A 25,874-nucleotide genomic window follows, 5' to 3' on the forward strand; every position below is an offset into this window, starting at 1 on the left:
TACACGTGCAATTGTATACGCAGGCATCGCAATTGAATTTTGAAAAAAAATAATGACTTTAATGACCTTTTTTCACCAAAAAAATGACTAAAAAATGACCTTAATATTTTCGATTTCTGGATGTTTAGACCCTATATCAACCAACACAATTCATTTTATTGGCTATGAACTGATAACATTTCAAGCTAAAAATGTACGCGGCAAAAAAGCTTTGAAATTACAGTAAAAGCTCGTTATAACGCTCTTCAATTGATCAAAAAAAAAGAGCGTTATAAGCCGAAATGCGTTATAAGCAAAATTCTCGTTTTAACGCTGATGAGCGTAATACCGTGAATTCTTGTTTTAAAGCAAAAAGAGCGTAATAAAAGAAGTGAAAACGTGAACTTCATTTTGAATTTGAACAACTGTTCCAATTGAAAATGAAAAAAAAACTGAAATTTTACTTTGATTTTGAGGTCTGCTATAAATATGAATAGTAATGTCAGTTTTACAAAATTGTTTTCTGTGGTCAAAATTTTCAGAAAGCCTTGCATTCTTGTTCCAAATTTTCCAAAAAACTAAAAAGTAATCAATATAGCTTACCTAAGTTTTGAAAAATTTCACTTTTCAGTTTTTTTCTCAAGATTATGACAAAAAATTTAGAACTCTACTCTTTTGTAAAAATTCTAGATACTTAACTGCCTTTTTTGTAAGAATTGTAATCAAGCTTCTATTAAAGTTTGATAAGGTTATTGAAAAATCTTACTTTTTCTGGCCAAAATCGAAAGTAATTTTACTTGTTTGTATAACTGCAACTTTTGCAAAATTTTGCCATAAAAGTTTTTTTTACTGTTTCTAAAATCAAAACTGTAAGAATTGCACAAAAAAACTGCTCTTGCGGCCGAAATTTTCAGAAAGTGCAAATTTTTTACATGAAAGTAAGCTTTTTTGTCGCAAAAAATTGGTTTTTTATTGTCAAAATCATTTTAAAAATGTGATTTTTCTTAAATTTTAGAGCGTTAAAGCGCGATTTATAATCGCTCATGAGCATTATATCGCGAATAATTTTACATTGGTTTAAATGGGGTTGTCTAGGGACCAGAGAAAATCAGCGTTATAACCAAAAGCGTTATAACGAGCTTTTACTGTATTTTTATTTGGAATATTTTCATGAAACTAACAACTAATAGTAACATCAATTTCCATTAAAGTATAAAAATAGAAAAAAATGATGAAATATTTGGAATAACTGTTACATTTCTCTTTTTTTTTGTGTAAAATTTAAAAAAAATTTAAAGACGAGGGAAAACTATGAAAATAAGGACCTAAAAATGACTTTCTCGAAAAAAATGACTTTTAATGACCAAGATTGAAAAAAATGACCAAGTCATTATTAAAATGACCACTTGCGATGCCTGTATACGTTCAATTTTCCGGTCCCCTCCTCTGGCTACTTAAATTCTCAAATGTTACGTTTTTTGTTTATTTTAGCTATTCCTAGGTACCTGTTTTAAAATTTTCAGTCTTAAGAAAGAGACTTATTTGTCGACTTTTTTGGAACTCGATGGCACATTTTTGAAATATTTTGCTCTCATTGCTCGAGCTGAGTACAGTTTTTCTATTTCTAAATTTTTTTACACCTGTTCAAGGTACATAGAGCTACCTAACTCTTGAAAATGTCAAATGAAATTACGAAATTGACTTCCTGTAAAAAAATCATAATTTACTGAACTGCTCACATTAAAAAAAAATTGTTACTTCTCAAAACATGATATTTCAAGAGCTTTTACCCTCACTTTGTTCGGGCCTTTTTGCTTAATTTCTAAAAAAAAAATCGTTCAAAAACTGAAATTCTGAAGCATAAATAATGAATCTCGTCCTATAAAAAAGCATTGTTCTTTTACATATCAAAATCTATACTTTTCAAAAGCTTTTGCCCTCGCTACGCTCGGGCTAATTATTTTTTCTCTCATCATGAAAAAAAATTGGACCTTTCTCCAACAACCAAACCCCCCCCCTCCAGATATGCTCTGGCTACGCCACTGACCCCTGGGGAGGATTGAAGACCAATCAATGGTGGTGTAATTAATAGTTGAGTGAGTAGACTTTGTAAAGAAAATTTGAGCGAAAACGAATGATATAAAGTGGTAACTTTGTTCAATTTATTAAACTGACTTTTTTGAAACACCTACTCTTTCCACCCCTTTTTTCAGACACCCCTTTTGAGGGATGGGTATCGAGCGTAGTACCAAATTGTCGAGAATTTGAAGTGGAACATTTTTTGTCATGGTACTTTTTATCGTAAACCTAATATTTTCGGAGTAAATCGCAAAACACGTGAATCAGAACCGGTTTTAGCCCCCTAAAAAAGTTAGCTCCAGGGGTAGAAGGTGTGGTTTTTTTTTGGTAGTTCAGGGGATTCATCTGAACACATTCCCGAAGAAAAAATTCATGTACCAATTTTTCCCTTTTCACCCTCGCTTTTTTACGTTATTTTCCTGCTCTAAATGTTTCGTCACAAATTACGCAAAATGTCAAACAAATTTCCCGATCAAAATTGGCAAAAGTGATATTAAAACTGTTACAGTACGTGATACAAATAAGAGTAAAACGACGAAAACATAAATCTTGATAATATAAATTCTCAAAAATAAATAGTTTCAAAATTTTACTGCATTTTGCAAAAATTACAAAAAATGGCAAAAATTTGTTAAAAAGTTCATGAACTCACTAGAAATAAAACAAAACATGGTAAAATATTGCTAAAATTTTGAAACCCTACAGAACAGCTGTCTAAAATTTTCAAAACATCACAAAACTGGCAAAAATTGATGAAAATTTGACAAAAACACTGTAACATGAAAATCACAACAAGCGATAAAAAACATGGTAAAAAGCCACAAAACGAACGCTGAATTGCCAGAATTTCAGAAAAACTATCTGAAAAAATAATATGCAAAAAATTGACCAAACATGAAAAACAAAAAAAAAGGTAAGAAACGATGGAAAAAATGGTCAAAATTATTCTTAAGCACGATAAAATTTACCAAAATCTCAAAAAAAGTTCTTGAACATGAAAATTGTTCAACATGAAAAAAAAATTTTCAACTTCATTAAAATTTTCACAAAAAATTGTTCACTATAAACAGGAAAATCAACACAAAAGTTATCGATGACGAAAAAAATAAAAAATAAAATAAAGATTTTTAAAAAAAAGTGTCTTAAATTTAAAAAAATTGTTTTAAAAAATTACGACAAGACAAGGTGATGGAATTTCATCAGAACTGTACAAAAATAGGGCGAAAATTGACCAAACTTTACACATATAAATTCTTAAAATTTTTAGAAAATAGTAGAAAACAGTTTAAAAATTGAAAAAAAATCAACAATATGCAAAATGGTGTCAAAAATTCCCGAAATACCGTGAAAATAGTTCAACTGACACGTAAAGATTTGCAGTAAATCTTCCTGAGTTTTTTGAGACAACTTTTCCTTAAAGTTCTAAGTATTATTATCGAGATTACAGTCAGTCAGTCAATCAATCAATCAATCATTCATTCATAATGAATGAATTCGAAAAACTGTTCAGAAACCTCCACACTCGAATGAACTTACCTCAAATTCAAAATTATCAAACAGCTACGCATGTGATCTTAATCAAACTACATAGTATGGGTATCAAATAAATACATAGCTAACAATAAAAATACTATGCAGAGTGGAACAAATCGCATACATACCAGTTTTAGTAACTTCCTGGTCTCCATTCGGTATAATCTGCTCGTCTTGTTCGCTTCTTGTCAACGTCGAATGATTAGTGCTAGCTAATACAGAAAAATAGGATGTGCATAAGGAAACAAATGGATACATGCAATCTACAGGGTGTAGGGTAAAAGGTAATACATTTAGGTACCAATATGTTATGCTAACGTAAGAAACCGAGACTACCAGGTAGGTACAGAAAATATTAGGTAGGTATTTTAAATACAAGACGGGTAGGTACTGAGAACTACAGAACTATAAGTACTTGTTCAAAAAAAAAAAACGAATAAATACGCAAGGGATCAACATTGAGATAATAATACGAGTGCGAATGTATATTTTTTCAACACCGTTCTTACCCAGCACTGTTACCAAGCTCTTGGTGACAGCTGTGCCCATTTCGTTGGTAGCTCGTACTTCGTATTCTCCACCATCTTCCGATTTGATCAAAGTTATGGTCAAATGATAGTTCTCGATACGTTTAGCATCGCGAGATATTTTGATACGTGAATCGCTGTACAATTCTTCGCCATCTTTGAACCTGTAGAAACGAACAAAAATAATATAAGATCAGTTATATGTACAAAAAATAATTATAAAGAATAAAATTGGATATGTTTTTTCGAAAACGTACCATTTTACTTCGGGTTCTGGGACACCTGCACATTGAATGGTGAGTTTCAGTGTTTCGCCTTCTTTTACGTCGACGTCACTGAGTTCCTTTTTGAATTTAGGGAAAGCTGGAATACAACAAAAGGACTTGAAAATTAACACAAGAGGTTTGAAAAGGTGTAAATATTGTCAAATATGAGATACTGACTGCAAACCGATAGCTTCGCTGTGGTTTCTTTGAATCCGACTTCGTTTTCAGCGCGACATTTATAAATACCGGACATTTTGGTGGTAGCTTCTTTGATAATCAATTTCAAAGTATCGCCTTCTTCGACAATCGTGTATTCTTTTTTTTTAGAAGTGATCTCCGCCTCATCGTGGAACCTGATCGTACCAGCAAAATATTACCGAGAGTAAAACTAGATGGAATTATAACCAAAAAAATGTACAGATAATTTACCATTTAACCGTAGCTTTCGGGAAAGCGTTCAATTTCAGAGTGAATTCGACATCGCAATCTCCTTCTTTAACCTTTCTATCTTCGAGATCTTTATCAAATCTAGGTAAACATTTGACATAAAGATGTCCGTCGCATTCGTTACTACCCCATTGGTTGCTGATTTCGCACGAATACATTCCAGCATCTTCTCTATCGACTTCACTGATGAGCAGAGTGAACGTGGCATCTTCCGAACTAATTTTATAATGTTTGCCATCGTGTTTGATTTCTTTACCGTTGAATTTCCTGCAATTCAAAAACGAACAATTGATCCCTATTTCGAACCAAATGAAGAAACGAGAACGATCCAGGGCAGATATTCTTACCATTTGACTGCTGGTAACGGATCACCTTCGACTGTGACCGTAAACGAAACGTAGTCCCCTTCCAATGTCTCCAGTTCTTTCGTTATAGTGCTAACGAATTGCGGAGGGCTTTCCATCGAGACGTGGCATCGATCTGAGACTTGACTAAATTCGTTGGATGCCACCACCGAGTACAGACCGGCATCGTCCATCGTCGCGTTTTCAATGACCAATGTATAGGAGTCAGAAGCTTCATCTGTGACGTACTTGAAACGACTCGATTTCACTATCGTCATTCCATCTTTGTACCATTGCACGATGGGTTTGGGAGAAGCGTCGACTTGAACAGTCAAGCGCAATTCTTTACCGGTCAAACCGGTAAAATCTTCAAGTTTCTTATTGATCTTTGGAGGGGCTGAAAAAAAAATCAATAACTTAAGTATCTTCTGGATTCAAACATCTTGAATATTCAGGGAAAATATTGGTACCTTTCACAGTCAAGTTAACGAACTGAGAATCTGTTCCGGCTGAATTTTTGGCAACTATGTTATACTCTCCGGTATCCTCCAAGCATAGATTTTTAATGACCAACGAAGCAGATTCGGTTTCTTCTTCGTACAGGACTTTGAAACGACCGCCGGAGACAATTTCTTCGCCTTCTCTGAACCTGTATTTAAATCAGTCACAAATGCTACAGTTGGTAAAAATAAAATAATAATTATTTGATGGGAAAAATATGAAAAACTTACCATCTGATTTGTGGTAAAGGATCTCCGGTGGCTTTTACTTCGATAACAGTCGTGCTGCCCACATTTCCCTCGAAGGTTTTGGTGATCGATTCGATCTTCGCCTTCTTGGGTAATTTTTCCACCTCTTTGATTTGTCCTTGAACTGTTAATTCTGCGCTACATGAAATCTTTCCGTGAGATGTGGACGCTACGCAAGTGTATAAACCCGCGTCTTCTGGTTTGACGTTTTGGAAAACCAATGCCAAAGAGTCTTCTTCGTCCTAGGAGAAAATATCCTTGTAAATTATCGATTACCAAAGAACACAAAGAAGAAGGCCAAATATTCGCGAAATTTTACCTTGAAAATAACTTTGAATCGTTCTTCGGGTGAAAACGGTTTGCCATTTTTCAACCACATGAATTTAGGAGTGCCGCCGGAAAGATCATCTTGTAATCCGGCGAAAATATCTTTCTCACCTGAAAATGAAAGATTCACACGTGAGGTTGTTTTCGCACTGACGTGAGCACCGGAGTAATAATATTTTAAAATTACTTGTCACAGTCACGATACAAGAGCACGTCTCGTCTGAATATTTATTGCTGGCGACGCATTTGTATTCTCCGGCATCTTCTGGACGTACATCAGCGATGACCATTTCGTAGAAACCTGGATGTGCGCCATCTTTGACGATTTCGATGTGTTCGTTATCTGCGGTTATCAGCTGATCACCTTTGTAGCTGAAATGAAAGTCGAAAGTGAAAAAAATTGATGAAATTTTCAAATAAAAGTACAATGAAAACCCAATTACGATGAAAAAAAAAATGATAAAATAGTTTTGTGAAATGTCTTTAAAGAAACACTCCTTGTATTCGAAAACCAAAGCCACGATTTCCATATAAAACATGTGAATCAAGTTCGAAATGTGCTAGGCGGATTCTGCGCCAGGAGCTCCTCAATAGAATTCAGATCTAGTTTGATTTCGGGTGACATATCAAATTCGACATCTAAGTAAATCTTTTTCGGACTTTGGAATTGGAAGTCGTAGACGAAAATTTTACATCGCAACCCCCCTTCCAAACAAAAAATCGACAAAACCAGCGAAAATATGAATTTCTACAAAAAAAAAAAAACTCAAATTCTGAAGATTTTAACCTCCAGAAATGAAGCTGAATTTCTAATTCTGTTACTTTTTTGTATTAAGACTAAATTTTGGAGGCAAAAATTCATTTTTGAAGTTTTGAGAAATTTTTAAGGATCAAATTTGGTCCAAAAAAAGCAAAAAAAAATCAAAATGTCATCTAAAATATCCAGAAAGGTGAAATTTGATGAATACATCTCTACTTTAGATTCCCGATGAAATAGATTGTAAACGGTTTCAAGTCGTGTTGAGCAGTTTTAGAGCATTCATCAGGTCTTTGGGAACAAATACTAAATTTTACAAAATTTTACCAACTCAAGTAATAAACCTGTAATTTAGTTAATAGCCTAATGGGCTATTTTCAAGACGCTGAGTCGACTAAAGATGTTTGTAGAAGCGAAAGTTCTTTCGAACAAATTTTAGGGCATTTTTTTGAAAAATAGAATTTCTAAAGTAGTACTGCAGGCTTAAAACTGGCTCAAAACTATCATCAGCCCACTCAACGTGTTAAAATATTGTGATGTAAAGTGAATTTCAGATTTCCAAGTTGATTAAGTAAACTTTCATGAAAAATTTCATTTCCAAAAATATGCTGTAAGCTTCAGGAATATTTGAAACGTCTCAAAACCGGCCCCAGTCGACTCCACAGGGAGAAGGCGAGTGAGAATGGAAAATAGGATACACACAAAATTTCAGATTTTCAGCCTAGATGGATAAAATGGTTATTTTGTGGCCTTTCGTGGCTTAGATTTGATTTAAAAAAATCTCTCAAGGATTCAAAAATGAACTTAAGGATCTAAAATTTTAGCAGGAGGGGCATTTTCGCAATGCTCTTTTGAGCTGGCTTTATCCAGTAAAAATTTTTTCTAGGTTGGGATACTCCTTCGTGAGAAAAAAAATTCATTGGTTGTATTAAAATCCTGCGCATTTTTTTCCAATTTTCAAAATTTAGTTCATGAAATTTTTTCTTAAAATTTATGTTATGATTAAAAATTTCAAAACTTTTAAAAAACAGTCAACAGCACCAAGAAATTAATTCAATTTTTCAAACATTTAAGACAATTTTTCATCTTCAACTTTTTTTCCAATTTTTTTCAAAGTTATAAAAAGTTATAAGAAAAATGATGAACTGTTCAAAAAGAATTTAAAATAAAACACAGTATTTTTTGATTTTCAGTGTTCAAAAAACCTTTACGAAAAAATTTTACCACGAACAAATTCCTCTTTAAATTTGATCAAACCACATAAAATTATTTGTACCCATTTTTTTTCACTTAATGAATTCTTTGTAAAATATCTACACATTTTTTTTCATTTTTTTTTTTTTTTTTTTTTTGATAAAAATGTTGAAAATTTGATTTTAAAGTCTTCTATTTAGGAGGGGGAGGAAGAAGGATGACAGCTATTTTTTTTCAAAAATTTCCAAAATAAGGTTCACGATTTTTTTTTTTAAATTTATGTTATGATGAAAAATTTTTAAAAAAAAACAGTCAACTGCTTCAAAAAATTGTTTTAAATTTTTAGTTATTTAAAGCAATAACTTTTCATCTTCATTTTTTTCAAATTTTCAAAAATTACAAGAAAAATTATAATACAAAAATAACTTTAAATATCGTAGGACAGTTTCAGGGGTCCAAAAATCCTAACGAAAAAATTTTACCATGAACAATTTCCTGTTCAAATTTGCTAGAACCATGTAAAATTATTTATGCCCATTTTTTCACATTTAAAATTCATCTGATTGAAGGGATTTTTTGTGAACAAGTTCGCAAATTTTCTCTTTTTTTTGGGGTAAAAATTTTTGAAAATTTGATTCAAGGTCTTCTATTTGGGAGGGAGGGATCGCATCTTAATTGTTTTCAAAACTCGATGATACTCCCAAGTTCAACATCAACTTTTTATCCAAGTCTTGAAATAGGCGAATCAATACTCATGATTAAAAAAATCAACTTCAGTTCCAAAACGTTACATTATTTTCTTAAAAAGATAGCCCAAAACTTTGTAAAATAAAAACTGTTGTAAATATTTTTTTACAATTTCAGAGCAAAAATTTTCAACAAAAAAAATTGTTTCGGGGATGATTTTTTTTTAGAATGATCTAAACTTGCAACATCTTAGGTAATCAAGATCAAAAAATGGGAAATTCTGCCAAAAAAAAAACTCGAAAAAATTAGATTCTGAGGATTTTCAAGTTTTTCCAAAGCATTTCACTGAGAAGAGAACAAACATCATTCAAATAAAATACTCACAACTGAATCTCAGGTATCGGATTGCCATTAACTTTGACCAAAAATCTAGCATGTGTACTTTCCAGTAGCTCAGCATCTTTCAGCTGTACCAAAAATACAGGACTGGTTGCTTTGGCTCGTGCTTTCTTCTCTTCGTCAGATACTGAAATACAAATATAATTCGTCAAATTAAACAAGTCTTATTTTACACCATTCTACTACTAAAAAATTTCAATCTGCTTACATTTTTCAACGATCAAATGAGCAGTGCTGTAGGACACGCCTATATCATTTTCAGCTCGAGCAGTATAAGTGCCCGAGTCAGTCTCACTAACATTCTTGATTTCCAATCTGTAAACGTTTCCTTCTTGAGTGATACAGATACGATCGGCTAATTTATCGGATAACGGTCTGTTATCTTTGAGCCATGTCATCGACGTAACGCCTTCGACTTCGCACTCAAAAACAGCATTATCTCCAGCTGCAATATGATTTCAGAATTAGATTCAGATTCTAATCAAAGAGGTATAGGTAAGTACAAGAATATTCTTATATTTAGAATGTGACGCGCGTTTCATGAAATGAATTTACAACGAAACATACATAGTACTTCTTCGGATCTACATTGAACATGATACATGATTTAAGCATTTATGAGGCGGCAGCGATGGAATCTAATTCTGTAGAAATTCGTATGCTGTGGAAAAAGCGCAACAATTGTGTATGCTCGCTCGGTCAATTGAGCAGTGAGCAATATATTCAGCTTCGGCGTAATTTTTTTTTTTCAATTTTTAAAGTCTCTAGGTAGTACTAAGCGAGTACAAAGTACATTATACCACTTTTAAGACTACAAAGCGTATAATAGCGAAGCTGAAGGCTGGAATAGTACATATTAGGGGATCAACCTGCTATAGCTGGTTCGTATTGCGTTTTTCTCAGGAAATCAGAGGATATGGTAGTATATTTCCACCAATTATATTCTTCGTCGAATTCGTCCGAACCTTTTTCGTTTTTCAACGATATATAATTTTATAAACATTTACAAAGGTACAAATAAAACACAGGAAAAATAACTAAAAAATTGTACAATAAAAATAAACCAAATTTTTAATCGAAAAGAAATTTAAAAAAAGGATAATACTCACGTTCATTGCTCGATCCTCTGATAGTGGAATGGAACAGAGGTCTGGATACCCCTGGTATATATTTTGGTTTTCTTTTACCAGTGAATTCGATCACTTCTTCGCATTCTTCTTCGGGTTCTTCGACAGTCTCGACGTGGACTTCCTCCTGATAAGAGTATTCTGTAAAAAAAAACATGACCAGATGTATATTGTAAGCCTACGTAATTTTTCGTGAATTCAAAACGTAAATTTGGAGCTACATACCTTCGTACGTATAGCTAGAAATCATCTCGGGTTCGGGTTCTGGCTCAGGTACAGGTTCGGGTTCGCGTTCTGGCGATGGAGACGGGTCTTCGCAGACAAAAATAGGCGTTCGTTTCTTGGGTATTACCAAAGGAGGTCGTTTCGGCTCGGGAACGTGCTTGAGCGGTCTGTGCGCCAGGCGCTTTTCTATAGGATCGAGACCTTGTTCGATATCGGGTGAGATATCTAGTTCGACACCTTTTAAAGGTTCGAATGGATCTTCTTCGGCTTGACTTTGGAGTTTCAAGTCGTCGGCCGTGTGTTCGGCGAGTGTTACTGGAATCAGGGATTTATTTTATTGAATGGGTGAATTATTTGAGATGAGACTTGAAAAATAACTAAAAATTATGTACTTAAAGTTTTTTTTTTTTTGTCGAATGAAATAGAAGAGGAGGAGGCTAGCACAAAGTTGTGTCTTGAATTTTGAACATTTACTGATAAAAATTTTACCCCCTCTCTCCCTCCCTTCATGTCTGATAATACTCGGCTTTAGATTGGCATCTGAACTAAACCGTTGGAAGAATTGAAAATTTTAGATTTTACACTTTTTTGTGGGAAGATGAAGAGTTTGGCTTTCCACCCCGCACCCACCCCCACCCCCAACATACATTACACAAGACTCTTAAAATTCAACTTTTTTCTCATCAACTAAATTTTCCAAGATCAATCAGACTAAAACATAGGTGATAATGGTAGAGGAGCTCAAAAAATTACCTAATTTTCACCCTAGAATTCAAGTAAAAAAATTCATTTTGAAAAATATGTAGTTGAGAACTTTAACTTGTTTCGCTGCAAAAACATCATTATTGGAAACTGGTTCGAAAATTATGAAGGTTTTCCCTTCCCTTTTTTGGAGCATTCCCCAAGCAAGTATTTTTTTTCGATTGATTCAAAATTCACTCAAATAGGTAAGTCTATCTGGGGATCTGGCTCATTCCACCAACTCGAACCAAAAATAGAGCCAAGTCCTTCAATTTCACCCATTGGCCATCTTTTTATTTTTTTTTTTACAAATTTTGGCGAAATAATCTTAAGCCTCAGTATTTCCACGCATCAACATTGAGGATTTTATACAATAATTTCCAAAATCTTATCCAATTCTTAACAAACTAATTTTTTAAATTAGGATTTCAACCCCCTCCCTCCCTCCCTCCCTCCCACCCTCCCACTCAAGGTACAAAAGTCCACAATTTTGATTAAAATTTTGAAAAAATAGAAACGTGAAGTGACATAATTCAAAGTCTCCAAGTTCAAATATTCACTAGATTTTTTCAAACCAACACTTCTGGACCTCCCCCCACCCCCTACACCAAAGCTCCAAATATGGTCAGAATTTGAGGGTGTTGAGCACAATATTCTCCCACCTTTTCCCCCTTCTTACCTCATTTAAGAAAAGCACAAAAAATCACAAAAATATGGCAAGACTTGTTGATTTTTACCAACTTAAATGAGCTGAATTCGAACATTCATTCATTTTTCAGTGATGACCCCCCCCCTCCCATTAAATTTTTAAAAAAAGATACGAATTACATCATTTTTTTACAATATTTCAAACTTTTTTTTTCAAGATTTGAGAACAAGAATGCTACCTAAATGTTGTATGTAGGTACTAGGTACCTATCTAAAAACTCAATAAATGTAGATATTCGAATTCAAGACCTTTAAATTAGTAAAAATTGACATCCTATACCACAATTTTCTGTAATTTTTTGAGTTTTTCAAAAAGTGGGGAACAACAGAGGGTATAAAGGGGTCATATCCAGATTTTGACAATCAGTTTATTGAAAAAAGGTTCAAAAATTTCTTTAAGGTAATTTTTTCAAATTTTCAAATGGTGGCCAGAGTCTTTAGCAGATCTATAAGTCATCTCATTCCAGCAACGGAAAAATCATTAATATTTTCCCCCTCACCCATAATAAAAAAAATCACCAAAAAGGCAACCCCCTCCCCTCCCCTCCCCCCAAGAAAATCTGAAAAATATCGCGTGATGCGTTTTTTTTATAATGTTTTTGGAGGAGTCGAGTCCAAATTTCAACTCAGCTTCTCGATTTGATTCATTCAGCCCCCCTCCCTCTACTCAACTTTCAAATTGAAATTAAAATCGCAGTCGTAAGTACCTATCATCCTTAGTTCTTCAATTTTCTGGAAATTCACAGAGTAAAATAACACGTAACTACCGAATCCTTTCCCTAATCTCACTTTTCTGTTAGTCTAACCGACTCAAAAAAATATCATTCTCCCACAAAAATTTGAATTTTGAGCATCCAGCGTCGTTTTATTACTAAAAAGTAAAGTTACTGAGAGTTGAAAATTCTAATTGATGTTTTTTTGAGGGGGGGGGGGGGGTGTCAAGACATCTCCACCAAATACTGTTTTAAATAGTATTTTTAAATTTTTCAACTTTCGTCTTATAGAGTGGGTCGTGTTTTCACTTTTTTCTTCAATTCTGAAAGGTAGGACCCCCAATGGTGGCTCAATGAGCTCAAATGAACGTAAACGTACTAAAAATATTCCAAGAAACGAAACAAGTCGTGACTTCTTCAGTTTTTTAAAAAATTTTCAAACCTTCAGATGAAAAACACAGCCCCCAGAAAAATGGAAAGAGTCGGAAATTCGAAAGAAATTACATCGAAAATTTGATGTTTTAGGGTAAATCTTACAGCATTTTTGTAACCACTGATCAGAGTTTTTTGAACGAATTTTTCAGTTTTTTTTTTGTTTACTATTCTGAGGGCTGAATATGACTCAGATTCACTTTTGAAAACTTAAAAAAAAAAAAACCTTTTTCAATATTTTTAAGCTGCCAACCTCAATTTTCTCAAAATTGAAAAAAAAAATGCAAAATCGACCCACTCTTGTGTTCAACAAAATATCCGTATTAAATAATTGGACCTTTGTAAGGCCTTTTATTTTCTGGAGAACCTTGAGCACAGTATGATTTCTCATTAAATTCAACTCCCTCCCCCCTCTTTACCACCATCCATCACTCTTCAAAAATTCCTTCCTCAGATTACGAAATTTTTGAACTCCTCCCCATATGCCCTCAAATACGCACGCTCAACTTTCCGGAGTATTTGAGCCACAAAATCAGTATTGCCATTTTTCATAAAGAGAAATAAAACTAACCAGATTTTGTCTGCTTTGAATAATTTTTGGGAAAATAAATTCTCAACGAATTAACATTATGAGCCAAATTTAAAACCTCTTCAGCACGTTTTCGATTTTCAGGCTCTCTTCATCAAGTGCAAGTTGGACTGCCAGTCAAATTTTAAAGCCATTTGAGAAATGTTGAAAGTTGAACCATCGAGAGAGGGGGTAATTTTCAGCAAATTGTTTCGAAATCTAGAACTCCAGACACATTTTTGTGCTGCCTCTCAAAAAAGTTGAAAATAGCTCCTCATTGAACAAATAATAATATGTACTTTGGCAAGGTTCAACTCACGTGGATCTTTAGCATGTTCTTGTATCTCTCTTAACCAGTCTGGTTTCACATCATCTTCGTGGGCAGTGAAAGTATACGGATAGTTTCGATATTCTCCTTCTTTATGGTGGATTTCAAAACTTCGTTTATCGCTGGGATTGTTTTTAACGTCTACTTCTGGAAGCTAACGCAGAAATGGATCATTCGAGTGACGACAAAAAAAAAAAAAAAAAAAAAAAAACATTAAAAAACTCGCCACGTGAGTAGTGATTAATCTCACCTTTATAATTTCTTTGAGTACGAATACGACTCGATCTTCGGATATTCTACGAACTTTACAAATTAAAAATCGAGCTTTGAAAAGGAAACAGTATCTTTCTCGTCCTCTGTTGCTATTTTTATCTTTGACTAAAAACCAATTCTGAAAAGAAAAAGTAAATAGTTATTTAACCTTCGTACAAATACGATTATCAGTACACCTCAATATTTCGGAAATTTCACGTCTCTCAATAAACAAAACACACCTTACAGTTATACAAACAGACATCTCGCTCATCTCGTTAACTTGTAAAAATTCGACATCCATTTCAACGTCCAAAAATCTTCAAATAACTACAGTCAATTTATACGATCAGATGCATAAATTCGAAATTTCTCGCACATCAAACATCAAACCCCACTAAAGGGCCTAGATACATAATATAGAGACGTTGCAAGATGCACAGAGAAAAATCGAAGCAGACGCCAAAACCATATTGTTTATGACATTCGGCGTTTTAATATACATATTTTTAATGCGAACGAGAATGAACTTCATTGCAAATTATTTCTTTAACGGTTAAATTTAGTCGATCTAAAAATAACCATTTTTTTTTCAATTTTTCCTCTCCTTATTCTCTCTACCTAGTAGTCGAATTATTATTGAAAACACCCTGTCAACTTACGTGTCTTATTAGACGACCGAGTTTATGTATATTTCCGTGGAATCCTTCGATATTCGTGATAAATTTCAGATCATTGCAACGCGTAGGTATCCATAGCATTAACTCTAAAGCTCTTTCTAAATCAGTGATATCTTCTCCTAAGATTCTCGAGTACTTGATTAATTCCTGCGAAACAAAAAATTCACCCACGAAAAAAGTCAGGCTATAGTTTTAAATTTCTGCTTAAATAATTTATTGTGTAACGATGATAACTCTGTTGTGTGTGATGAGGACGCCATCGCCATCGCCGTATAAATGAATGAATGGAACTTGAACGACATAAAACTTGGCAAACGACACGATACGAGGATTACCACATATTTTTAACATTATTGGTAGGTCATCGGGTGTTAGTAAAAGTTTAATTTTTTAAATAGATCACTAGGTTAATGTAGGATCGAAATTACTATACTTTTTATTTGTATACGTATATCGACAGTCTACCATTCACTTCGAGCTGTTGTTCGCTGGCTATAATTTATGCCTTTATTGTTTCCAATGTAAAACAATGCCCAGCCCACGTCGGATAAGTTGGAGCTTTTAGTACGCACACGTCGATAACGAAGAAAAAAACCTTATTTGTTCATCGTTCGGTTGTTTCATCCGCCTAATCCTAAACAATTACGTCACAGCTGATTCAAATTTTTCTTTTAGAATGAAAAAAAAAAACACACGTCGAAACCATGACTCACACGAGGATGAAATCGAGACGCACGTAACGCAAACGCCTTCAAATTTTAGGCTCTTTTTGGCGCCAAAATTCTTGAACCGACGTTCGTTCTGACTCGAGTGGAGTAAAAAAAAAACGATCAATCATCGTACAATGATACAAAAATTCTAAGACGAATTTCAAAATATTATAAAATTGCTCGCGAGATGCGAAATTTCGCAAGTGCGAATTAAATCACGACCAGAATACGAGAAAATTACATAACGAAACGAAGCAGTGTAGCCACTAGCCAAGTACACCGCGTGACAAATTTGTTTAAAATTATTTAAATTTTTCGAATTTTTTCAACACGAAAGTACGAGTAAGTGAGGTAAGTAATTTCACGACAGCTGAGCCATAGAAATAACGAGTAGTAAGTACGATGATTTCGAATCCATCGAAGAAGTTATGGAAGAAAAAGGGTTTGAAAAAAACATGATTTATGAAGACACGTCTACTCTGCAGGTGAAAAATTCAAAACATTAATTTATTGGAAGCATTTCAACTTCGAACAAATCCCTACGTTAGGTGCAGACAACAACACATTTTTCAATTACACGGATAAATTTAGTTTATAATTTCGCCGGAACTGACAACATGGCATGATTATGTAACAGATGTAAGTTTATAGGAAAATTATGTAGTTAGGGAATCATTCACGATGGTCTATGAATAAAAATTGATTTGCAGATGAAAATGAAAAATAAAACCTCGATGTATTGATGAACGAAATCATCGAGCAAAACCATTGAAAAACACATCACGATTTTATAATAAGAATAGAAGCCCATAAAATTTGAAAAAGATCGTCCACAGAGCCAGAAACTGCAATAAATAAAATCAGATTCCATCTCCAGTACTCCCCACCCCCCTTCAAAAGGACTATTGCAAATGTAATGGAACAGGGAAATGGAAAGCCAATCGATTTGTTAACACGTATTACACTAAAAGAAGAATAATGTATTATTTATTGTAAACAAGTCTTCAAGTTTGAAATTTGAAAACTAATCTTGCTGCGGGGGGGGGGGGTTGAATCAGCTGGTTTTTCATGTTAGGGGAATTAGAACCCTTTCAGCGGCGGAATATGACAATGAGTTTTTTTTCATCACTGAGTTTAAAATTTTGTCATGTTTTCTTACTTCAAAAAATTTGGTATTTTGAGATGAAAATGGATAAAATTTGATTTTTTAGTTTGTAATTCCTCATAATTATATCACTACCAGTCTCTGGGAGGGGGGGGGTGGAAGTTCAAAAAGGCCTTATTAGCTGTTATCTCAATCATTTTTTAAAATAATATTTCCAATGTAAAACCTTTTTTGCTTTTTGTTATTATTACTTTTTTATTTGTAAAAGCTCCAGGTCAAGGTGGGGGGGGGGGATAACGCACCTTCAATTTTTCATGATTTTTGTTCCATAATTTTAATCAACAAAAATTCCAAACGACCTTTAATCACTCGAAAATAACTAGAGTTTTCAATACTTCGCCCATTGGACTTGGAGAACAAATTTGAAAAATAACGAGGTTGTTTCATTTTATCTCTGAGTCATTTTCACCCCCCCCCCCCTCCCTCATAAAGTTCTTCTTGTCAACAATTCTGAAAAATTGTATAATTATTAGTATGCACCAAATTACTAGTCTCTATATTATTGTCTTCGGTTGAACTATTTTGAGTTGATTTTTTTAATTCAAAAAGTCAAAATACTTATGTTTTAAAAAAGAATTCATTTTCGTATTTTGGATCAAAAATCACCACCAAAAAAAAGATAGATTTCTGAATTTTATCCAAAGAAAATTCCTCTAAACTGGTCTGTTTTTCTTTACAGATTTGAACTCACGAGTCTTAGGAGAAGGATAAGAAAATAGGGCAATTTTCCACGAGTCAAGATTTTCTGGAGGGATTTGGGAAATGAAAATTTTGAGATGAATACAATGAATTATCAACTGTACAAGTGCATAATTGGATTTCCAACAAAAAAAAAAGTCATCTAAAAACTTCAATTTATTGTGTTTTTTTGAGAATGGGAAGGGAAGTTACATTTGCTCTAGGTTTGTTTTGACTCTCGACGGAACTACTTGAATCAATAAATTAGATTGAGAAAATATCTAGAGCTGAGGTCAGAGAATAGTTGAACTTCAATCAAAATTGATTTTTAAAATGAAGAATTTCAATTTTTTTCTATATTTTCACTACGAGACCTGCGAAAAAAAATGAAAATGAACAAAATTGAAGAACACAAAATTTCTCTCAGAGCAGAAAGTGATAGGTTTTTTCCATGGGCCTAATATTTTGAGGTATTTTGAGCAAAAATTAGAAAACTACAATTTATTGGACAATTTTTCTTGGGAAAATTATTGACAGACCACTCTTATGCACCTCCAAGTTTCGGTTTGTGTGTTTGGAAAAAGAACTTCCCCCCTTCCTCCCACTGAATTCAGGAGATAATTTTCACTGATTAATTCAGCAATTACATGTAAAATGTTCTCAATTAAATCGGTAGCTACCTACCTAGCTACCTACCTACCTACCTACCTACCTACTTAATCATTCATCATGATGTATAAACATTTGAGGCACCAAGGATCTTGACAAAATTCACTCATGAAAGTACCCATGAAAAAATTGAAGCCACTGACTCAAAAATTATTTCCTCAATGTATGTGAAATCTGGGTGAGGGGGGGCGAAGAAACCTGAAATATGAAAATTTAAACAAAAGGTCATTACACGTGAGTACTCTAATTTTGCTGAATTTGTTTGTAGGTTCTTTGCATCAAAGAAGAAGAAAAATAAGAAGAAGAAAAATCACACCATCATTGACCCTTCAATCCATCTTCAAATACCCCCCCCCCCCCCCATTGAGACAGGTAAGATAAGTTTTTTTTTCAGCAGTTGAAATTTCTCGTCATAATTCACAACTTTGGAGTCCAATTGCTCAGCACTGCTACCTACAACTTGAAGAAACTTTATCCAAAAACTATCAGACCAGCAACACAGAAATTCTAATATGTACATTTAATCTTCTGTAAATTTTTGGGGCCAATGAAGATGTTGCAAGAGAAGAATTGAAAAAAACAAGCTGATATTTGTACTCAAGAGGGCTGATAGGTGCCATTGAAGGGTTCAAATCAAAAAAATAAATTGATAATCGTATTCAGCGTTTCCAAAACTGTTATAAACCATAATATGTCACATGATTTTTTTCCATTTTTCAGGAATTTCGAGGAGCCAATGAGGTCTGTTGGAGGGGTTCAATCGGAAAAATGAGTCAATATTCGTATTCAGCGCTCTCGAAAACATATGAGGTGATATGCCACACGATATTTGGACATTTTTTTACATTTTGACCAAAATTTCTGGCCTCTATGCCCCTTCGGATTTACGAATCCCTTCACGAAAAGTCTATAGTTGAAAAATAGCATGCTTCTTGGATGTTTTTCAAATTTTTGAAAAAAGTGGATTAAAATTTGGCAAGTTTTTGAAATTTACCTAAGCTTTCAAAAAAGAGTTTAATTACAAATTTTGAAATTTTTGGAGGATATTTTTGAAATTACCAGATCGATTATCTTAAAAACGTTGTAAACAATTTTTCTCCAAGTTTCAGCAGTCTTGAGCAAATAAATTCCAAAATTGAATATTACGATGAGAAATTTCAACAGCTGAAAAAACCACCCTACCTGCCACTAGGAGGGTTGCAGGCCCAATGATAGCAATTTTTCTCATTTATTCCTGCAGATGTGAGGAATGAGGTGGGGGCAGAGGCACTGGAGGGATGTGATTGAGGATAGCATTAAATGGGACGTCACGCCATATTCGTGTTCGGGGTATTTGAGTCATATGAAAATGACACCAACATTATGAAAATAGCTCAACCTTTAATACAATAAAAATTGAGACGGAGGCAGAGGCACTGGTGGGGTGTGGATGAAGGTAGAGCTAAATTGAACGTCTTATCGTGTTCGGGGTGTTTGATTCATATGAAAACGACACTAATATTATGAAAATAGCTCAACTTTCAGTATAGTAAAAATTTAGTTGGGGGCAGAGGCACCTGAGGGGTGTGGATGAGGATAGCATAAAATTTGACTTCATATTCGTGTTCGGGGTGTTTGATTCATATGAGAACGACACCAATATTATCATATAGCTTAATTTTTAGTATAATAGTAAAAATTGAGGTGGGGGCAGAGGCACTGGAGAGGTGTGGTTGAGGGTAGCATTAAATTGGACGTCATATTCGTGTTCGGGGGGTTCGATTCATATGGAAACGACACCTCGTTTACCAAAAACAATAATTTACACCAGAATTCATTTTTACCCCCTCTGTTAGTTTTTTCAATTTTTGACCACGACCCACCAAACATTTTTTTTGAAAAAAATATAGATATGTTTTTTGGGGGTCGAAAACACATTTAAAAATGCTATTCCCATTCTTGTGCAGAATCATGATCATTGCTAAAACGGGCAAACAAAGCTAAAAAAGGTCATTTTGGAGGGGAAATATGGGGGGAGGGGTGTGAAAATTTTTGTGGGGACACCTCTTATGGATGTTTACAACATACCAAAAAATTGAAAAATCGGTTCACATGGGGCTGAGAAAAAAATTTCTATTGTAATTTCATAAAAGGGGGGTTTCTCAAAAACGGGAGGGTCTGGGGGTCTGAAACTTTCGTGACGGAAGGTGCTCAAGGGTACCCACCTTCCATGCAAATATCAACCCTGAAGCTCTCGGGGGCAAATTCGCCATACTTATCCACCTATAGCCTTTTTGAGTTCAATATTCTTCTCATTTCTGTGAATCAGAAAGTGAGAAAAATTTTGCTTTTCATAACTTTTCAACGCTTGACTCGTTGTCCCGCCCCCATAATCCTAATAGAAGGTCTGATTTGATCGGATGTCGTTGCATCAGGACTCATGGACAAGCAGAAATTCAAAATACCTCCTTTTTGGAAGGGGATAATGGGTTGATCCCTTTCTGACATAAAGTTAGGTAATACATATAATTAAATGGCAAGAAATTGTGTTTACGTTAAAAATGACTCAAGTTGAAGACTCATAGCTCCAACCCTTTTGATCTGGGGGTCTTAAATTTTAAATGGGGCATTTTCAACTCAATGTGAACAATTTCTCAGTGAATTTGATCAAAATCAAAGGCGTTTTTTTCCCTCAAAATACCTCACCTATCACGATAACATCCCTAATTCAATGATTAAAAATGGCTGAACGATTCAGTGATTTGTTAACTGAATCGAAAATGTACTCAACTGATTCATCGGTAGCTTAGCCAGTGAAATGAAGAAAAATGAAAACCTATATCGATTTAAGTCAACACATGTTGTTGTTTTTGGACATGTTTTTAAATTGATTAGCTTCTCCTCCACCCTTCCTCATCACGGCTAACACATATTCAAAAAATTTCACAAGCAAATCGTTTCCAATCACACCCACTTCTTATGAAGTTATGTGATTCTTGGCCAAACAAAACGAGCTTTGAAAATCTAATCACATCCCATCAACTGATAAAACGATCACCAAACCAGTTACCGAGATTTCAAAACCAGTTATATAGCTCGTAAAACCACTACACAAACCGGTTTTCAGAGCAAATCAACCCATTTGACAGCTTCTAAACCAGTTACATGGGTTTCAAAGCACTCTAAACCCGTCAGACAGGTTTTCAAACGATAAGAACGTGATTAGGAACCCATTATAAGCATATATTACGACCTTGAATGCAATAATTCAAAGACTTATCACGAGGAATACCTAATTCATAAGCATGCGTAGTTACAAAATGATTCGATACATGGTACATTATCATCGTTACACCTTCCAAACACAATCACATAAGTATAAATACCTGTAATAATAACGTGTAATCGTTGATCCGTTGAATTGGCAGTTTCAAATGATCCGATAGGCTTTTATCGTCGCCTAGCTCTTGCCCTAAATCCTAAAACAATCACAATCGCACTAATTAAACACCGCACCAAATTTCACGTCGAAAAAAATCTCAATAAAAAATCATCCACGTACGTATAAATAGGTACAATAATAATATCACTAAAATATATTTTAAAAAACGTTGAACACTCGCGTCACTTATTCTAACCCAGACTAGATAAAATAATTATTGCAATTTGTAGCTCTATGGTCGAAGCACCAAAACACTGTTTTCACGGCACGTTCTCTCTCCTACGTATTCTCGAGTTGTTTAAGTTTTAAAAAAAAAGAAATTATAAAAATAACGCGCGCGTTTTTGCCACAACTCGCTAGAGATTTCGCACTACTGAAACTATCATCGTTCTGTTTAATGAATGTTTATAAAGTTCCTTCATTTTTTTTCTCTTTTTTTTTTACGTCACTCGAATATCTTTCACGTTTGGACACGAGTGAAAATAGACGATTATTCGACAGATCGCGTGAAAATGTGCTCGGTGAGGTAATTAGGTGATATTTTTTACGATGACGGTAAATATTTTAGGTAATTTACCGCGAACTTGTGACGTCATCGATTTTAAATATTTTCTGATGATATTTCCGGAATTTTTAGTTTTTTCAAAGTCAATTTTCAACACCATCATTCAACTTGATGTTCACTCTTTTTTTTTTCAAAAAACAATTCGGAGAAATCCGAGGAATCCTGAAGATTGATGAAAATTTTCAAAAAAAAATTCGATGAAAAATTTTGCAAAAGAAATACCCCAAATTGAACGAACTTGAATTTTAAAATACTCTCGATTCGATCTAATTTCGATTAAATAATAATTTATGGCTATTTTTGAACCACCCACATCTGTTTATTTTTCTCAAATGTGTCCATTACCCCTTCCCCTCCCCTCCTGATGCCAAAATCGACGCATAACTCTACCTATCCTCCCTCCTCTCCCCCCTTTCATTCCTGCTCCTCTCCCAAAAAAACTTTCCATTTATGCATCGCTCTCGCCCATATTAACCCATATACGACCTCGAATTCAAAACAACACAAAATAAAACAACAAACCATGCAAAATAATTGAATTTCAAGTGCCATACCGAACCGACCTCAATCATTGGCATACCGCCACGTCAACCAGGTCTGGAAATAGATCCACCAACAAACACCGCCATCGTTAATGAACGCTTTTCACACTCTGCTTTCGACAAGCATCCGTAAATCTCGGAAGCTTCTGGTTCGTTTTTTTTGATTCAATCATTTTTGACAGAATAATTTACGAGCGGATCGAGAACTTCGTTAATTTTGCCCTCACAATAGAATCGAAACTATTGATGAAGGGTTGAGAGATGATTTCGTGATGAATAATTTCGCAAAATCTAATCAGTACATACATAGTTCGTTTGAGGGGATAAAATTCCAACATCGAGTTAACATCTGAACTTGGAAAATGTTCGCGATGTGAAGTATGAAGAGACACACCTTCGTGATTAAAAATAATGTCTAGAGTGGGCGTCGTCATTTCGAGAAATTCGCTGACAAATTTATATCGCGAATTTTTTTTCCTTTTAGTGTCGAGATAGGCAACTTCTTTAACACCGGATGATTTCTTCAACAATGACTTCGAATTCAGAAATTTTTCGATTATATTTTTTCTTCAACGTAATATTTATCAAAATTTAAAACCATCTAATAAAACACTCTTTGCAAATTGTTGAAATAATTTCTTTCTTTCGATATGGCTCAGACACGTGTCTCTGTCTCTTGTTTTTATCTACAAATTATTAAAAATTTCAAATTGATACTTACGTCGAAATAATTTTGTATTTCTTCGTTTTTCTCTAATAACTCTTGAGCGTCGGGTTCGTATTTCACATATTGGGCGTGTTCGTCGAAATATCGTTCCTGGAAAAATAATAATAATGAATAAGTTGAAATAAATCGAAGCCATTTTTAAAGCTACTCGTATTTTCACTGGATGGACAATCTTTCACTATTTTTAAAAGGAGGAATGCGATTTAAAAAAGAGTGAATTTTTTTCAGAGGTACTCGAATTTTGAAAGTCATGTGAACGAGTTAACTTTTTCATTCTCGCATTTACCCCCTCTCCCTCCCTCCCTCCCTCCCTCCCTCCCTCCCAATAAAATTTAAGATCTTACAATAGTAAAGTAAGTAGATATTTTGGAATTTTTTCGACGAAAAATTGAATTCTTGGAACGAACGTATTAAAGAACCCTCAGAACCAAAATTTCAGCAAACCGAATAAATTTTTGAATTTTTGGCGGTTTTTTGAACATTTAAATTTTTATTATTTTACTCAACAAAATTCATTTTTGACCTGACACTGACCCATTAAAATCAAATTTTAGAATTTTCAGGCAAATGACAATTTTTAATACTTCGGCCTTCATCAAAATTTAAGCTATTTGAAAATTTCCATTTTGAATGTGCACAATGTTTTTGAAAGAATTCAAAATTTGTTCGTCTTGCAGAACCCCTGGAACCTCTTTCGGGGTTAAAATTGAATTTTATATGTTAAAATAGAACATATGTACTTCACGCGATATTTTTTTTAAATTCAAAATTTGCTCCCTTATTCCCAGAGGCTCTTTGTTGAGTTTTGAGTTAACACGTCAGAAAACATACCATATCAGCTGTATTCTTCAAAAATTCTAAATCCCCCCTCCCTCCAGTGCTCTTTGTAGATACTTGATTCAGAATACAGGGCTCGTATACGATTTTTTCCAAAAAAAAAAGGTAACTTTAGTAATCAAAAAAGATCAAAAATGTAATTAAAAAGTAACCAAAAAAGTTACTACAAGACGAAAGCAAAATATTTCAATGTAGAAAAAAATCGCAAATAAGCCAGAACATTTCATAAAAAAATGTTGAAAATGATTTTTGGCAATAATAAACAAAAAAAAATTACACTTGACTAGCTACCTACTTTTTCCCAACTTTTGTCAGAAAACTAAGACAACCTATTTCGCAACTTTTTGGTAAATTAGGTAGAACTTTATTTTTTTTTTTTAGTGAACTTTCGGGAAAATAAAATTTAAAGCAATTTCTGGTAAAAAAATACACTATTTTGACAATTTCAGCAAAAGACAGATTTTTTTGACAATTTTTTACAAAAAGAAGTGGGGCTTTAAAGTAATTTTGGAATTTTTGGCAAAAAAACGACATTTAGCATTAGCACAAAAGTGGAACTTTTCAAAATTTTTTTAGCAACATAGACTATTTGGCCATTTTTGGGATTTTCAGGGGGAAAAAGCAAAATTTCCTAGCAATTTGGTAGAAAACTAATATTTTTGTCAATTTTTGACAAAGGATAATTTTACTGACAAAAGTGATAATTTTAGAGTTTTCGTCAAAAAAGTTGGACTTTCATAATTTTTTGGAAAAAAGTTTTCATTAAAAAAATTTTCTATGACAGAACAGCGAAACTTGGCAATTTTTGCAACAGAACGAGACTTTTGAACAATGTTTAGAAAAACAGTCAAGTACCTATTTGAAGTTTTTTCCAAGGAAATTACAATTTTTAACAATTATTTTTGGCAAGAAACAACGGAAACAACGCTTTTGATAATTATGAACGAATCTTCCCCCTTCCCCTGTGGCTTCTCATCAGCTTAGAATCAAAATTACATACATCAAAACTGAATCTTACAGAACAAAAAATTGATACTTTAACAACTCACAAGAAATTTTTTTCAAAAATCAAGATTTTGTTGTCTCCTTTTTACAAGAGCATTTCTCAGTTTTCAGTCAAAATATCATCAAAACTGAATTCTAAATACATGTCAAAAAAGAGTACATTTTTATTCCTCGTACAGTTTTTTTGGAAAATTTTAAGCTTTGACCTGCTCTCCTCGGGATCCTTCTGAATTTTTAGTTGGGAAGATACAAAAAATGGATTTTGCACCCTTTTAAAAACCTCTACACACTCGTTTTCAGAATTCTGACGAGCTAAAAATGTCTGTAGACTATACTAAGCAGCGTCCTTCGAAGAAAAATCCAGAATAACTTAATTTACTTTTCCGACTACTCGCACAAACATGAGCTCAGAGTTGAATTTAAAAAAAAATTTGCAACTACATTTAGAAAATCCAAACAGTCCACAGCAGACATTTAAACCCATAAAATGTCA

At 33.8% G+C, this 25,874-nt stretch overlaps 1 protein-coding gene across 6 annotated transcripts in view; it reads right to left on the reverse strand.

The window, feature by feature from the left end:
• LOC135848732 (obscurin-like) overlaps positions 1 to 25,874 on the reverse strand; it is a 142,847-nt gene that overhangs the window by 37,186 nt on the left and 79,787 nt on the right. For 4 of the 6 annotated variants that reach the window (XM_065368705.1, XM_065368704.1, XM_065368702.1 and 1 more), the window contains 20 exons: positions 23,534 to 23,629; positions 21,650 to 21,742; positions 15,045 to 15,209; positions 14,381 to 14,521; positions 14,122 to 14,284; positions 10,641 to 10,955; positions 10,398 to 10,556; positions 10,158 to 10,253; positions 9,497 to 9,733; positions 9,274 to 9,415; positions 6,439 to 6,623; positions 6,244 to 6,362; positions 5,907 to 6,166; positions 5,646 to 5,824; positions 5,179 to 5,572; positions 4,814 to 5,098; positions 4,562 to 4,737; positions 4,376 to 4,481; positions 4,101 to 4,282; positions 3,720 to 3,803 (listed from right to left, as the gene is read on the reverse strand). In XM_065368705.1, the coding sequence (XP_065224777.1) occupies positions 3,720 to 3,803; positions 4,101 to 4,282; positions 4,376 to 4,481; positions 4,562 to 4,737; positions 4,814 to 5,098; positions 5,179 to 5,572; positions 5,646 to 5,824; positions 5,907 to 6,166; positions 6,244 to 6,362; positions 6,439 to 6,623; positions 9,274 to 9,415; positions 9,497 to 9,733; positions 10,158 to 10,253; positions 10,398 to 10,556; positions 10,641 to 10,955; positions 14,122 to 14,284; positions 14,381 to 14,521; positions 15,045 to 15,209; positions 21,650 to 21,742; positions 23,534 to 23,629 (3,577 nt within the window). The remainder of the gene's footprint in view (positions 1 to 3,719; positions 3,804 to 4,100; positions 4,283 to 4,375; positions 4,482 to 4,561; positions 4,738 to 4,813; positions 5,099 to 5,178; positions 5,573 to 5,645; positions 5,825 to 5,906; positions 6,167 to 6,243; positions 6,363 to 6,438; positions 6,624 to 9,273; positions 9,416 to 9,496; positions 9,734 to 10,157; positions 10,254 to 10,397; positions 10,557 to 10,640; positions 10,956 to 14,121; positions 14,285 to 14,380; positions 14,522 to 15,044; positions 15,210 to 21,649; positions 21,743 to 23,533; positions 23,630 to 25,874) is intronic. The other 2 variants (XM_065368703.1, XM_065368707.1) reach the window with 2 other exon arrangements.

This window comes from Planococcus citri, chromosome 5 (assembly GCF_950023065.1).
Source record: "Planococcus citri chromosome 5, ihPlaCitr1.1, whole genome shotgun sequence".
NCBI lineage: Eukaryota > Metazoa > Arthropoda > Insecta > Hemiptera > Pseudococcidae > Planococcus > Planococcus citri.